Source organism: Bos grunniens, chromosome 7 (genome assembly GCF_055505025.1).
Source record: "Bos grunniens cultivar Pamir isolate PY7600 chromosome 7, Bosgru_T2T1.0, whole genome shotgun sequence".
Classification (NCBI taxonomy): domain Eukaryota; kingdom Metazoa; phylum Chordata; class Mammalia; order Artiodactyla; family Bovidae; genus Bos; species Bos grunniens.
The window spans coordinates 9,468,662-9,485,140 of NC_141171.1; the positions used below are offsets into that span (position 1 = coordinate 9,468,662).

At 39.3% G+C, this 16,479-nt stretch overlaps 1 protein-coding gene and 1 pseudogene across 2 annotated transcripts in view; one reads left to right on the top strand and one right to left on the bottom strand.

The window, feature by feature from the left end:
- The window catches only part of LOC147368299 (adhesion G protein-coupled receptor E2-like), a 41,994-nt gene that overhangs the window by 12,028 nt on the left and 13,487 nt on the right, over window positions 1-16,479 (top strand). Inside the window, 2 exon segments of the mRNA XM_086413552.1 lie at window positions 8,414-8,611; window positions 8,883-9,118. Coding sequence (XP_086269678.1) covers window positions 8,414-8,611; window positions 8,883-9,118 — 434 coding nt within the window.
- Window positions 27-6,987, bottom strand: LOC147368300 (endogenous retrovirus group K member 25 Env polyprotein-like; annotated as a pseudogene). Its single transcript, XR_015166600.1, has 2 exons — window positions 6,754-6,987; window positions 27-2,407 (listed from the first exon to the last, which is right to left on the bottom strand). The product of XR_015166600.1 is annotated as an endogenous retrovirus group K member 25 Env polyprotein-like (transcript).

Genomic DNA, 16,479 nt, shown 5'->3' on the forward strand with positions numbered 1-16,479 from the left:
AATGATGAACCTGAAAGAATAACAAGTCTCTTGCAAGGACTGACAAATTTATTTCTGCAGTCGAGCCTTTTTATAGAAGCAGGAACAAAGACCTTAGAGTATATGGCCAGCAGAGCGCATACGGGGTTAAGACATAATCAGTAAAAGATATTTCAAGGACAGCGCATTCTAAATGACCCAGGTGTTTATCCCATGATCCATTTTCTCAAGCAACATCTTTAATATTATTAAATCTTGGCACTGAGCATAGCTAAAAGCAGGAGATGTTTTTCAGCTATCGCAAAGCCTGAGTACTTCTGGCCCTCTGCCATTTTCCCAAAGACCTTCTCCTTCAAGGCTATTTAGCACTGCACTCCCCAACATATTTTCCTTTTGTTTTTAGTTTAAGCATGGCAGCTGCTAGTTGGACTCTGTTGTGAGAGGCATGGAGTCTTGAGTAGAGACATCTGTATCCTATAATCAATGACAGAACAAGTAAGGTGATTAATATATATATATATATATATATATATATATATATATATATATATAAATGTTGCTTCCTGAAAACCAAGTTCTAGGGTCTAGGGATGACAGGGTTTTAGTTAAAGTATCGTAAAATTGAGTGCTGTACAATTCCTTAGGTACCTCAACTTGAAAATTAGCAATTTGTTGTTTCAACAGATTGATGTCTAAACTTGAGTTGTCTGTGAGATCCTGCAAATGTGCTTTAACTTTATCCCAAGGATACTCAGTGCTATTATAAGGCATGTTAGTCAGACAAAAAGACGTAAAATTCTAGTGACAACGTATATGTGTTTGGAAAGTCAGTTGCTGCATTTGATCTCCTAAGTGGATTATCATAGTTTGTAACTCATTAATTCGTGTTTGTAGTTGCTGATCTATTTGGGGCTTGTCGAGTCCAAAGATCATGAGAGTCTTTGTGCCATGCAGTGATAAAATCATGATTTTGTATAGAATTGTGTAATGCCATACCAGACAGGGTTCCTACTGTAACAATGGATATTAGACTAAGAATGCCAGCAATAATCCACCCTATTATGCGCTTTGACCTTTTCAGATCATTTCTGAGCAGAACTGAAAGGAATATAGAGTCAGTCCATGGCTCTGTTAAATTGACAGGAAGCCATAGTTCAGACCTCTGCTTGACCAAAGTGACATTGGCATTGTGGTAAGAAATAGTATGGTTTAAACATGTATATAAAGCATAAGCTGTACAGTTAACAATTTTAGCAGAAAGATCTATATCAAAGTTACCTACAATAAACATGTATGGGAGGTGCACATAGGATTGGATACAACCTGTATTATTATACATAAAGGTATAGTTTTGGGGTTTTAAAGCCTTCACAGTCCCATGTATATTGGCAAAGTGTTCCAGTGCAGCAGGAATCTTCCAAATATGCCATTGTTCAGGTCCTATAAGAGGGACTATCATTCTGGGCTGAGGTGGAGACAACCCTCCATTATACTAGTTTAACAATACATCCTTATCAGTCCAAAAGCCAATATTGGTCTTATGGAATCCCCATGTGTTGACTCTATGATACCAGGAACAGCTATGATTTTTTTCTTGCTCCTCAGAGCAATTCGTAAATAATCCATGGGGCCCCCAGTCCACGAATTTGAATATGGATTGATTTTGTTGTTTGATAGAAACCTTCCTGAACTGTCCTCAACAGTCAGACCAATATAGTGGTTGAATTGATCATTTCTTTCTCCAAGATACAGCATCACATATTAGTTCTGCAGGCTGGAAAAGTGAGTTAGTATAGTTAGCTATTTGTCCAGGATAATGTCTTTCAGAACCATTTAAGAGGAAGGATGCAGTTGCAAACATTCCTATACTACAGGTGGAAACATTGTGTACAGAGTAAGCCCACCATTGTGGGAATATAGTCATGCACAAAAAATGAGCTCCGAAGCATATAGGTAGTGTTTTGAATCCAATTGAAACATTTATCTTTTTTCCTTCATCTTCTTTGTGAATTGGCCTCTGTGCTGACCATGGAGCAGAGAAGTGCAGACTATCATTGGTGAATACCATAGGGGCCTTGTCAACCCAATCCATTATGGATAACAAAGGTGGATTAGGTATATATGCCCAATAAACATATTCCACATTTACCCCAGAGGAACAGGAAAGAACAGCTAACATTGCCAGAAATAGCTTCTCTGGAGTCATAGGAGTTCTAGTGTTCTTCAGTGTTTGCTCAGCCTGATGAGTCATGTTTTTCATTTGAGCCCATGTAGGGTAAGGATTCAGACGATGGTGTTTCCTCATTGGCTCTTCCAAGGTCATTGATGAGACCCTTCGCTTCAGCTTTGTCATTTGCCAAGGGAGTCCGGTCTTGGGGTCCTTCTCGGTAACGGACGTGGTGAAGGGGAACCCAGGTTTCCTCTCCATCTGCAATGACAAGACCATAACCTTTGCCTAGGAGTTGTAAGATTCCTGGCAGCCATTGATTAAATTGCTTATACCATATTGATGTATTTATTGATTTCTAATTTGTTGTTTTTGTCTTCTGCAAAATGTCTATCTACACGAGTGTTAGAATCATTTTCTGTTAAGTTTAAAAAATTTAGGGAATAAAGAGTTAAAGATAATAATAATTGAGGGTTCATAGGATAAGAAGTGTATCTCCTCTTCCAAATTCCCCCTTTCTGTTTTAATAAATGAGTTTCTAGGGTGTGGTGGGCTCTTTAAATAATGGCTTGACTCTGGGGATTATAGAGTATTCCTGTAATGTGTGTGGTGTTCCATTCCGATAAAAATGAATGAAATGAGTGTGAGATAAATGCAGGTCCATTGTCTGTTTTCAGGACTGAAGGAATCCCCATAACTGGGAAGGTGAGTAAGAGTGCGGAAATGGCGTGTTTGCTGGATTCTGAAGAGATAGGTATTGCCCAGATAAAGCTGGAAAATGTATCTACTGAGACAAAAAGCAAAGAAAACTTTCTTAGGGAGCAGTGAGTGAAGTCAGATTGCCAAAGGGAATTAGGTTATTGCCCCTGGGAGTTAACTCTTGAAATCGTAGTTCGTAAGTGCAGAGGAGCACAGACGTCATAGGTTTTAATAATATGCCTTGCTTCAGTGAGGGGAATATGATATTTAGAGTGCAATCTGTTAGCATTGGTATGAAGATTAGCATGTTCGTCACTGGCAGATGTAAAGACAGGAGCTATGAGCCTGTCGATGGCATCATTTCTTGCAACCAGAGGGCCAGGTAAACCTGAATGAGCATATATATGTGCAATGAAGAAAGGTTCTGTACGTGAGCGAATTAAGGCTTGAGTCTGTGAAAAGAGTATGCAATTCTTCATCTTGATTGTATAAAAAGGTGGTAACAAAGTCGGGAAAAAGGGAAGCAAGGTATTTGGAATCAGTATATACATTGAAGGATAATGGTTGAAGAGACAAAAGAACATGTAAAACATACAATTCAATTCTTTGTACTGAAGAATAGGTAGTGGGTAATTTCTCTTTGATATTAGGGCCGACAATCCCTGCTATGCCTTTCTTGTTACTATCAATGAAATAGGTGGGTGCATTGGAAATTGGCTAGGATGCAATGATATTAGTTATAATGAATTTAGTACATTGCAGAAAGTCCCATAATTTTCTTTTTGGCAAATGAGATGAGATAACATTTTGAAAATCACTTAATGCTATTTTCATGGTCAGGTTATACTGTAAGGCAATTTGCAATTCTTTTTTGTCAAGGGGATGTGTATTGTATATGGATCAAATCCAGTCAAAGTTTGTACATGGCTTCTCCCTGACATGAGAAATTGCCCTATTTTCTCAATATATGATACGATTTTTTTAGACTGTTTAGTGTGTAAATATACCCATTCTATTGGGCTGTGTTGAGCTATAATTGCAGTGGGCAAATGTTCAGTGGGGAATATATATAAAGAAACCGGTTGATCATGATCTAGCCGAGTTGAGAAAGATTGTTGAATGTGTTCTTCCATTAAGGCTAGCTCTTCTCTGGCCTCTTTTGTTAGCTGCCTAGGGCTATTAGGGCTAAGGGATCCCTCTAAAATTTTAAATAGATTTTGTAAGGCATAGGTGAGGATGCCAACAAATGGCTGTAGCCAATTAATATCTCCTAGCAACTTTTGAAAATCATTCAGTGTGTGTAAAGACTGTACAGAAATTTTAGTTTTTTGAGGTTTGATTTTAGATTCTTCCATAACATGTCCTAAATAATTAAAGGGTGCTTTCAATTGAATTTTATCTGGCGCAACAAGCAGGCCATGATTTTGAAGAGTAGTAGTAACTTCATTATATAACTGTTGTAAACAGAGTTCAGATTCCATGAAGAGAAGTATATCATCCACATAATGAATTATGAAAGCAGTAGGATATTTATCTCTAATGGGTTGTAATAAAACAGATATGAGATATTGGCAAATGGTAGGAGAGTTCATCATTCCCTGAGGTAGAACCTTTTAACAGGAGCCGTGTGATTTATAGAAGGAACTGAAAAAGCAAAGTGTTTTCTATCTTTAGGATGCAAAAATATAGTAAAAAAGCAATCTTATAAAATAATAATTATAGATTAGCCTTTTGGTACCATGGAAGGGGAGGGTAATCCAGGTTGTAATGGCCCCATAGGAATTATAGTATTATTAACATTTCTTAGATCTATCAACATTTTCCATTTTCTTGATTTCTTTTTTATTACATCAGTTTCATCCACTCCTAATAGTCTTGAAGAGCCACAATTTTACCCCAATCAAGGGGCCATTCTTCTGCTCTAATGATTGAAATGTTAGCTCCGGTATCTAGCATGCCTGTGAATTTTTTTTTCCTGTATGTGTAAAGTGAGCATGGGTTTCTGATGTTCCTTTAACAAGGTGGATAGTGCAGCAGTAAGGTTGGTACTACCAAAGCTTCCCTGCAAAATTTTATCAGATGCTTTCATTGGTTTGACATATGGTAAAAGTAATAATTGTGCAAAATGTTCCCCTTTATGTAAATATACATTCCCCATTTTCACAACATTTACCATAACATGTATTTCCCCTTTATAATCTTCATCCATAACATCGGTCAATACCATTAAACCTTTCATTGTGCAGCTATTATGTCCCAAAATTAGTCCCATCATCCCAGATGGAATAAGGCCATAATATCCAGTGGGAATTTTGTGGAGGTTATATAATTCCATTAATTATATGTCATAAGGACTAGGTATATCAATGCAAGCACTCTTAGATGTAGCTACTTGTAGCATCATAACGTTGGGTCCTCCTTTTGTAATGGGGCTAGAGGATGGCCCCTTTATTAGTTTCCCTGTTGTTTTTGTTGTGCACCAGGGGTCAATGTGTTTCCATCTTTATCAAATTTAGAATGACATTCATTCATCCAATGGAACCCCTTTTTATATCTTGGACATACTCCTGGGGGTCTCTTCTTATTAGAAGTAGTATTATTTTTTCTGGTCTGTGTTGGCAGGCAGCATTGTTTTTTTCATATGGTTGGCCTTCCTGCAGTTAAAACATTTGGCATTAATAGCTTTCTGTACATTAAAAGTTTCTAATGTCACCAATTTTGCTCTATGGGACATAGATCCAATATCCTTCCAAGCTTTCAAATATTCCATAAGAGAGCCAGTCTCTCGAATTGGTCTAAGCACGGATTGACATTCCTCATTAGCATTTTCAAAAGCAAGTTGTTTTAAAATAATATTTTGTAAAATCACATCCTTAATAGATTTTTTGATTGCATCCTGTAATTTCCCTATAAATTGAGAATATTCCTCCTCATGTCCTTGAATAAACTTAACAAATGAACCATCAGAGTTTGTGCTATCAACCTTTGCCCACGTCCTGTAGGCAGTTTCTTTAATGAAATGTAACATCTGAGGGGTAATATTAGCTAATTGTGCAATCATATCGGCCATGGATCCTGTTCCAGTGAGTATATCATAGGTTAAATTGGCAGGGTTACCATGAGATGGCTGGTCAATCATTATTTGTTGGGCCTCATCATTAACCCATATTTGCCATTGAAGTAATTGTTAAGGATTTTGAACCATCTTTGCTATTTGAAAAAAATCATATGGCATCCAATGATCAGCCCATCCTCTGAGGAATTCTACACAGTAAGGAGAAGTAGGTCCATGCAGAGTGCATGCTTTCTCAAGGCTAGACAGCACGTCAAAATCTAGATTAGCCCAAGTATTTTGGCCTTGGGCAGGTTGATTAAACTGTATTGGGAAAGCAAAAGTGCAAGCAGGCATCTCCCAAGGAGGAGTGAAATGATTAGTATGAACAAAGTTAGCAACCGCTGTTACAGGCGGAGCAGAAGGAAAACCTCAGATTTGGGCTGTCCGTTGAATGAAATGACCTCTGTTCTAAGTGGCTTCAGTTTTGACACATCCTGTATATATATGTCTCTAAGTTGTTTTTCTAAGGATTGTGTCTGCTTGAGCATAACATTCTTATAAAGACTGAATAGTCTTTACTTCCAAATCAATGTTATGCCCTTCAATTTGTTCTATGATAGCCCGTATGAGTGACCATGTAACCCTTGCCGATATGCTCGCAAAACATTACTTTTAACCCTTTTCTATGTCTAGATTGAGTGTCCCCTCTTCTGGGAACCATGAATTGTTCCAGTAAAATATGATAGCAGTCGTTCAATTGATCCCTTGAAATATTAATACCATTTTGTATCAGAAAATGATGCATTATAGAAATGAAAGGAATCTTATTGCTATGTTGTCCCATCTTGCTTACCTCTTTCTGCAGGGCTCGTTGCTTTGTTTAGCCTTCCTTTCAAGTCCCTGTTCGGGCGCCACTTGTGGGGATTTTCTCCCCTGAACTTGGAAACGATGAACCTGAAAGAACAACACTCGGACAGTCTCTTGCAAGGACTGACAAATTTATTTCTGCAGTCGAGCCTTTTTATAGAAGCAGGAACAAAGACCTTAGAGTATATGGCCAGCAGAGTGCATACGGGGTTAAGACATAATCAGTAAAAGATATTTCAAGGACAGCACATTCTAAATGACCCAGGTGTTTATCCCATGATCCATTTTCTCAAGCAACATCTTTAATATTATTAAATCTTGGCACTGAGCATAGCTAAAAGCAGGAGATGTTTTTCAGCTATCGCAAAGCCTGAGTACTTCTGGCCCTCTGCCATTTTCCCAAGGACCTTCTCCTTCAAGGCTATTTTGCACTGCACTTCCCAACAGGGGCTACCTGCATTTCCTCCCATGTGGACCTCTCTTGGGAACTTTAATACAGTACAAAAATTAGTTTTATGCAATAAGCCAAACATTCTCAAAAGTTAAAGTGCATCAGAATCATCTGGAGGGCCAGTTATTTATTTCTAAACATTTCATTTTTAAACAAAATCGAACATAGAGACATGCTGCAAAAATAAATTTGGTGCTACCATACTCAATTGCTTTTTATCCAGAAGCACTTAATTTGCAGGTTTTAACATTCATTTTCTTCATCCTTTTTGCACCTCCCTGTCTTTCTCCCTCTCTCTCTTCACCCAGACTTATACTAAAAGGAAGTTGGGAGATATTTTTTCCTTGTGCTCAGGTATTTAGGATGATTTCCAAAAAGAAGCAAGCTTCCCAGGTGGCTCAGTAGTAAAGAATCCACTTGCCAACTCAGAAGACGCAGAAGACTCAGGTTCAATGCCTGGATTGGGAAGATCCCCTGGAGGAGGAAATGGCAACCCAGTCCTATATTTTTGCCTGGAAAATTCCATGGACAGAGGAGCTTGAGGGGCTACAGTCCTTGAGGTCACAAAAAGTCAGACACGCCTGAGTGACTGAGAACACATGCACACCAAAAAGAGGCAGACATTATCAATTTTAAGCTACAGCCAACATCCAAGTATAGCAGTTTTTCTCTCTTACCCAAGAGTTTAGCTCTAAATCTGTAAGGATTAGTGGCCAAACATGAAGAAATATTACAGGGATAAACTGTGCTGAATTAAGAGTTGGGAATTGATACCTGGACATCATGACAACAGGTAGAGACTTTGTCATAGATCATTACATTACGGGGATGGAGGATGGTGCTCAAAATGTAGCTTCTTGCCTCTGTGAACCTATTGAGGTAACTGAGAAGCTTAGTCATGCTCAAAAGTCTAGAGGGAAATAAACCCTTGTGAGATCCAGGTCTTGGTCTTCATTAGGACTCTCTTATCCCTCGATCCTTCCTGGCACAGATTTTATCATTCAGATCCCATAAATTTCTATATTTTGGAACTGGGGGAAAGTTATCCATAAACATAACATATCTGTAAACATATCCATAACATCATCTACTCAGCACCTCCATTCCTGATTTTTCTATGTCTACAAATAAAAATGGTGGAAGGGTCATTACCCCACAGCAGGAAAGCATGACTGATCTCTCTGCTGGGTCCCAGGAGGAGGATCTCGCACTGACTGTGATCACCTACATGGGACTGAGCCTCTCTCTGCTGTGTCTCTTCCTGGCGGCCCTCACCTTCCTGCTGTGCAAAGCCATCCAGAGCATCAGCACCTCACTCCATCTGCAGCTCTCGCTCTGCCTCTTCCTGGCCCACCTGCTCTTCCTGATAGCCATCGACAGAACTGAGAGCAAGGTACGTATACTGTCCCAGAATATACCTGCCCCAGGGATGCTGAGTTCATGGGGCCATACTGCATTGGACTCCTTAATATAGTGGGATCCCAGGTAATGTTAGATGGATAAGTAGCCAATTCACATGGACTGACAGAACTAGAAAGCAAACACTCAATTGATAATTCATTCATTTACATCAGAGTTATCCCCAGTGGCAAGTCATAGAAGAAGTCCTGGGGCTGTGATCCATCCTGACAAACCATCCAGGTGACACCTTCCTCCTCTCCCAGGTGCTGTGTGCCATCATTGCAGGTGCCTTACACTATCTCTACCTGGCCTCCTTCACCTGGATGCTGCTGGAGGGTCTGCAGCTCTTCCTCACTGCACGCAACCTGACGGTGGTCAACTACACCAGTGTCAACAGATTCATGAAGAAGCTCACGTTCCCAGTGGGCTACGGAGTCCCGGCGGTGATTGTGGCCATTTCTTCTGCATCCAGGCCTCATCTTTATGGAACACCCAAACGGTAAAACCAAATTCCCGCCATCCTAACTTCTCATGCATGACTATGGCCATTATAGAACCAACATAGCACTTTGATTTTATCTTTCTTAATTTATTCATTTTAATTTAAGGACAATTACTTTATGATATTGTGGTGGCTTTGCCATATATCAACATGAAACAGCCACAGGTGTACATGTGTCCCCCCATCCTTAACCCCCCTGCTTCATCCTTCCCCACCCTATCCCATTGGGTTGTACAAGAGCACACGCTTTGTGTGCCTTGCTGCTTGCATTGAACTTGCACTGGTCATCTGTTTTACAAGTAGTAATATACATGTTTAAGTACTATTCTTTCAAGTCATCCCACTGTCCCCTTCTCCCAAAGAGTCCAAAAAGTCTATTCTTTTTTTTTTAAATTAATTTTATTTTATTTTTAAACTTTACATAATTGTATTAGTTTTGTCAAATATCAAAATGAATCCACCACAGGTATACATGTGTTCCCCATCCTGAACTCTCCTCCCTCCTCCCTCCCCATACCATCCCTCTGGGTCGTCCCAGTGCACTAGCCCCAAGCATCTAGTATCGTGCATTGAACCTGGACTGGCATCTCGTTTCATACATGATATTTTACATGTTTCAATGCCATTCTCCCAAATCTTCCCACCCTCTCCCTCTCCCATAGAGTCCATAAGACTGTACTATACGTCAGTGTCTCTTTTGCTGTCTCGTATACAGGGTTATCGTTACCATCTTTCTAAATTCCATATATATGCGTTAGTATACTGTATTGGTGTTTTTCCTTCTAGCTTACTTCACTCTGTATAATAGGCTCCAGTTTCATCCACCTCATTAGAACTGATTCAAATGTATTCTTTTTAATGGCTGAGTAATACTCCATTGTGTATATGTACCACAGCTTTCTTATCCATTCATCTGCTGATGGACATCTAGGTTGCTTCCATGTCCTGGCTATTATAAACAGTGCTGCGATGAACATTGGGGTACACGTGTCTCTTTCCCTTCTGCTTTCCTCAGTGTGTGTGCCCAGCAGTGGGATTGCTGGATCATAAGGCAGTTCTATTGACAGTTTTTTAAGGAATCTCCACACTGTTCTCCATAGTGGCTGTACTAGTTTGCATTCCCACCAACAGTGTAAGAGGGTTCCCTTTTCTCCACACCCTCTCCAGCATTTATTATTTGTAGACTTTTGGATTGCAGCCATTCTGACTGGTGTGAAATGGTACCTCATAGTGGTTTTGATTTGCATTTCTCTGATAATGAGATATGCTGAGCATCTTTTCATGTGTTTGTTAGCCATCTGTATGTCTTCTTTGGAGAAATGTCTATTTAGATCTTTGGCCCATTTTTTGATTGGGTCATTTATTTTTCTGGAGTTGAGCTGTAGGAGTTGCCTGTATATTTTTGAGATTAGTTGTTTGTCAGTTGCTTCATTTGCTATTATTTTCTCCCATTCTGAAGGCTGTCTTTTCACCTTGCTAATAGTTTCCTTTGATGTGCAGAAGCTTTTAAGTTTAATTAGGTCCCATTTGTTTATTTTTGCTTTTATTTCCAATATTCTGGGAGGTGGGTCATAGAGGATCCTGCTGTGATGTATGTCAGAGAGTGTTTTGCCTATGTTCTCCTCTAGGAGTTTTATAGTTTCTGGTCTTACGTTGAGATCTTTAATCCATTTTGAGTTTATTTTTATATATGGTGTTAGAAAGGGATCTAGTTTCATTCTTTTACAAGTGGTTGACCAGATTTCCCAGCACCACTTGTTAAAGAGATTGTCTTTAATCCATTGTATATTCTTGCCTCCTTTGTCAAAGATAAGGTGTCCATATGTGCGTCGATTTATCTCTGGGCTTTCTATTTTGTTCCATTGATCTATATTTCTGTCTTTGTGCCAGTACCATACAGTCTTGATAACTGTGGCTTTGTAGTAGAGCCTGAAGTCAGGTAGGTTGATTCCTCCAGTTCCATTCTTCTTTCTCAAGATCGCTTTGGCTATTCGAGGTTTTTTGTATTTCCATACAAATTGTGAAATTATTTGCTCTAGCTCTGTGAAGAATACTGTTGGTAGCTTGATAGGGATTGCATTGAATCTATAAATTGCTTTGGGTAGTATACTCATTTTCACTATATTGATTCTTCCAATCCATGAACATGGTATATTTCTCCATCTGTTAGTGTCCTCTTTGATTTCTTTCACCAGTGTTTTATAGTTTTCTATATATAGGTCTTTAGTTTCTTTAGGTAGATATATTCCTAAGTATTTTATTCTTTTCGTTGCAATGGTGAATGGAATTGTTTCCTTAATTTCTCTTTCTGTTTTCTCATTATTAGTGTATAGGAATGCAAGGGATTTCTGTGTGTTGATTTTATATCCTGCAACTTTACTATAGTCATTGATTAGTTCTAGTAATTTTCTGGTGGAGTCTTTAGGGTTTTCTATGTAGAGAATCATGTCATCTGCAAATAGTGAGAGTTTTACTTCTTCTTTTCCAATTTGGATTCCTTTTATTTCTTTTTCTGCTCTGATTACTGTGGCCAAAACTTCCAAAACTATGTTGAATAGTAATGGTGAAAGTGGGCACCCTTGTCTTGTTCCTGACTTTAGAGGAAATGCTTTCAATTTTTCACCATTGAGGATAATGTTCGCTGTGGGTTTGTCATATATAGCTTTTATTATGTTGAGGTATGTTCCTTCTATTCCTGCTTTCTGGAAAGTTTTTATCATAAATGGGTGTTGAATTTTGTCAAAGGCTTTCTCTGCATCTATTGAGATAATCATATGGTTTTTATTTTTCAATTTGTTAATGTAGTGTATTACATTGATTGATTTGCAGATATTGAAGAATCCTTGCATCCCTGGAATAAAGCCCACTTGGTCATGGTGTATGATCTTTTTAATGTGTTGTTGGATTCTGATTGCTAGAATTTTGTTTAGGATTTTTGCATCTATGTTCATCAGTGATATTGGCCTGTAGTTTTCTTTTTTTGTGGGATCTTTGTCAGGTTTTGGTATTAGGGTGATGGTGGCCTCATAGAATGAGTTTGGAAGTTTACCTTCCTCTGCAATTTTCTGGAAGAGTTTGAGCAGGATAGGTGTTAGCTCTTCTCTAAATTTTTGGTAGAATTCAGCTGTGAAGCCGTCTGGACCTGGGCTTTTGTTTGCTGGAAGATTTTTGATTACAGTTTCAATTTCCGTGCTTGTGATGGGTCTGTTAAGGTTTTCTATTTCTTCCTGGTCGAGTTTTGGAAAGTTGTACTTTTCTAAGAATTTGTCCATTTCTTCCTCGTTGTCCATTTTATTGGCATATAATTCTTGATAATAGTCTCTTATGATCCTTTGTATTTCTGTGTTGTCTGTTGTGATCTCTCCATTTTCGTTTCTAATTTTATTGATTTGATTTTTCTCCCTTTGTTTCTTGATGAGTCTGGCTAATGGTTTGTCAATTTTATTTATCCTTTCAAAGAACCAGCTTTTAGCTTTGTTGATTTTCTCTATGGTCTCTTTTGTTTCTTTTGCATTTATTTCTGCTCTAATTTTTAAGATTTCTTTCCTTCTACTAACCCTGGGGTTCTTCATTTCTTTCTTTTCTAGTTGCTTTAGGTGTAGAGTTAGGTTATTTATTTGACTTTTTTCTTGTTTCTTGAGGTGTGCCTGTATTGCTATGAACTTTCCCCTTAGGACTGCTTTTACTGTGTCCCACAGGTTTTGGGTTGTTGTGTTTTCATTTTCATTCATTTCTATGCAAATTTTGATTTCTTTTTTGATTTCTTCTGTGATTTGTTGGTTATTCAGCAGCGTGTTGTTCAGCCTCCATATGTTGGAATTTTTAATAGTTTTTCTCCTGTAATTGAGATCTAATCTTACTGCATTGTGGTCAGAAAAGATGCTTGGAATGATTTCTATTTTTTTGAATTTACCAAGGCTAGCTTTATGGCCCAGGATGTGATCTATCCTGGAGAAGGTTCCATGTGCGCTTGAGAAAAAGGTGAAATTCATTGTTTTTGGGATGAAATGTCCTATAGATATCAATTAGGTCTAACTGGTCTATTGTATCGTTTAAAGTTTGTGTTTCCTTGTTAATTTTCTGTTTAGTTGATCTATCCATAGGTGTAAGTGGGGTATTAAAGTCTCCCACTATTATTGTGTTATTGTTAATTTCTCCTTTCATACTTATTAGCATTTGTCTTACATACTGCGGTGCTCCTGTGTTGGGTGCATATATATTTATAATTGTTATATCTTCTTCTTGGATTGATCCTTTGATCATTATGTAGTGACCTTCTTTGTCTCTTTTCACAGCCTTTGTTTTAAAGTCTATTTTATCTGATATGAGTATTGCAACTCCTGCTTTCTTTTGGTCCCTATTTGCATGGAAAATCTTTTTCCAGTCCTTCACTTTCAGTCTGTATGTGTCCCCTGTTTTGAGGTGGGTCTCCTGTAGACAACATATGTAGGGGTCTTGTTTTTGTATCCATTCAGCCAGTCTTTGTCTTTTGGTTGGGGCATTCAACCCATTTACGTTTAAGGTAATTACTGATAAGTATGATCCCGTTGCCATTTACTTTATTGTTTGGGGTTCGAATTTATACACCGTTTTTGTGTTTCCTGTCTAGAGAATATCCTTTAGTATTTGTTGGAGAGCTGGTTTGGTGGTGCAGAATTCTCTCAGCTTTTGCTTGTCTGAGAAGCTTTTGATTTCTCCTTCATACTTGAATGAAATCCTTGCTGGGTACAATAATCTGGGCTGTAGGTTATTTTCTTTCATCATTTTAAGTATGTCTTGCCATTCCCTCCTGGCTTGAAGAGTTTCTATTGAAAGATCAGCTGTTATCCTTATGGGAATTCCCTTGTGTGTTATTTGTTGTTTTTCCCTTGCTGCTTTTAATATTTGTTCTTTGTGTTTGATCTTTGTTAATTTGATTAATATGTGTCTTGGGGTGTTTCTCCTTGGGTTTATCCTGTTTGAGACTCTCTGGGTTTCTTGGACTTGGGTGATTATTTCTGTCCCCAGTTTAGGGAAGTTTTCAACTATTATCTCCTCAAGTATTTTCTCATGGTCTTTCTTTTTGTCTTCTTCTTCTGGAACCCCTATGATTCGAATGTTGTAGCGTTTAATATTGTCCTGGAGGTCTCTGAGATTGTCCTCATTTCTTTTAATTCGTTTTTCTTTTATTCTCTCTGATTCATTTATTTCTACCATTCTATCTTCTAATTCACTAATCCTATCTTCTGCCTCTGTTATTCTACTATTTGTTGCCTCCAGAGTGTTTTTAATTTCATTTATTGCATTATTCATTATATATTGACTCTTTTTTATTTCTTCTAGGTCCTTGTTGAACCTTTCTTGCATCTTCTCAATCCTTTTCTCCACCCTATTTATCTGTGATTCCATTTTAATTTCAAGATTTTGGATCAATTTCACTATCATTATTCGGAATTCTTTATCAGGTAGATTCCCTATCTCTTCCTCTTTTGTTTGGTTTGGTGGGCTTTTATCCTGTTCCTTTATCTGCTGGCTATTCCTCTGTCTCTTCATCTTGTTTAAATTGCTGAGTTTGGGGTGTCCTTTCTGTATTCTGGCAGTTTGTGGAGTTCTCTTTATTGTGGCTTTTCCTCGCTGTGTGTGGGTTTGTACAGGTGGCTTGTCAAGGTTTCCTGGTTAGGGAAGCTTGTGTCGGTGTTCTGATGGGTGGAGCTGTATTTCTTCTCTTTGTTCAGTCGCACTGTGGGGAGGGAGGGAGGGATGCTGCAAACAAATAACACTGGCGTGCGCTCGCAGTGCCTCAGCCACACTGGGTCTGCCCCCGCTCATGGCGCCTGTAGCCTCCCTGCCCACACTGCTTGGGCTCTAGGTTGTTCCGCCGGGAACAATCCGAGGCTGGCCCTGGGCTGCATGTACCTCCCAGGTCCAAGCCGCTCAGGTTCAGGCACTCGGGCAGTCCTCAGAGGCGCAGACTCAGTTGGACCTGAGTTTTGTGTTATTCCCAGGTCCGAGCAGCTCAAGTGATGAGGTGTTTGGTGAGCGCCAATGCTGCGACTTATCGCCTCCCTGCCACTCGGTTATCTGCGTGTAAAACCGGCGCACCTTCTCAGGCAGATGTTAACCATCCAGACCCCCAAGAAGTTTTAGTTAGCAAAGAAGCCTGCTTACAGTTTTATAGATATTGTCTCTCTGGGGCTGCGATTGCCCCCTTCCGGCTCTGGCTGCCTGTCACTGGAGGGGGAAGGTCTGCAGCCAGCTATCTCTGTTCAGTTCTTTGTTCCGTGCGTGGGCCTGGCGGTGTCTTAGGTTGGGGCTGGCTTTTCACGTGGTAGATATCCCACAGTCTGGTTTGCTAGCCCAAATTATTTTGCTCAGATAGTGCTCAGGGTATTCAGGCCAGATTCTTACTCTAAGCGATGCAGCCCGCGCTGCGCCTCCCTGCCCAGCCCCCACTTGCTAATGGCGCGTGCAGGCGTCTGCGCTGCTTCTCCGCTGGGGGAGTTACTGTAGGACTCACAATCTGCGAGTTTTAATTGTTTATTTATTTTTTCTCCCCGTTATGTTGCCCTCTGTGCTTCCAAAGCTCGGCACAGATTCGGCAGTGAGAAGGTTTCCTGGTGTTTGGAAACTTCTCTGTTTTTAAGACTCCCTTCCCAGGACGGAACTCCGTCCCTCCCTCTTTTGTCTCTTTTTTGTCTTTTATATTTTTTCCTACCTCCTTTCGAAGAGTTGGATTGCTTTTCTGGGTGCCTGATGTCCTCTGCCGGCATTCAGAAGTTGTTTTGTGGAATTTACTCGAAGTTTAAATGCTCTTTTGATGAATTTGTGGGGGAGAAAGTGTTCTCCCAGTCCTACTCCTCCGCCATCTTGGCTCCTCCTCCCAAAAAGTCTATTCTTTACATCTGTGCCTCTTTTGCTGCCCCGCTTATAGGATCTTCATTACCATCTTTCTAAATTTCATATTGTCTTTCTCTTTCTGATTTACTTCACTCTATATAATAGGCTCCAGTTTCATCCATCTCACTAAATTGAATCAAATGAGTTTCTTTTTACAGCTGAGTGATATTCCACTCTGTATAAGTACCACATCTTCCTTATCTATTCATCTGCTGGTGGACATATACGTTGCTTCCATGTCCTAGTAATTGTAAATAATGCTGCAGTGAACATTGGTGTATATGAGTCTCTTTCTGGTTTCCTTGGGAAGTATACCCACCAGTGGGATTGCTGGGTCATATGACAGGTCTATGACCCATTTTTAAAGGAATCTCCACACTGTTCTCCATAATGGTTGTATCAGTTTGCATTCCCACCAACAGTATAAAAGTGTTCGCTTTTCTCTACACACTCTCCAGCATTTTTTGTTTGTAGAGTTTGAT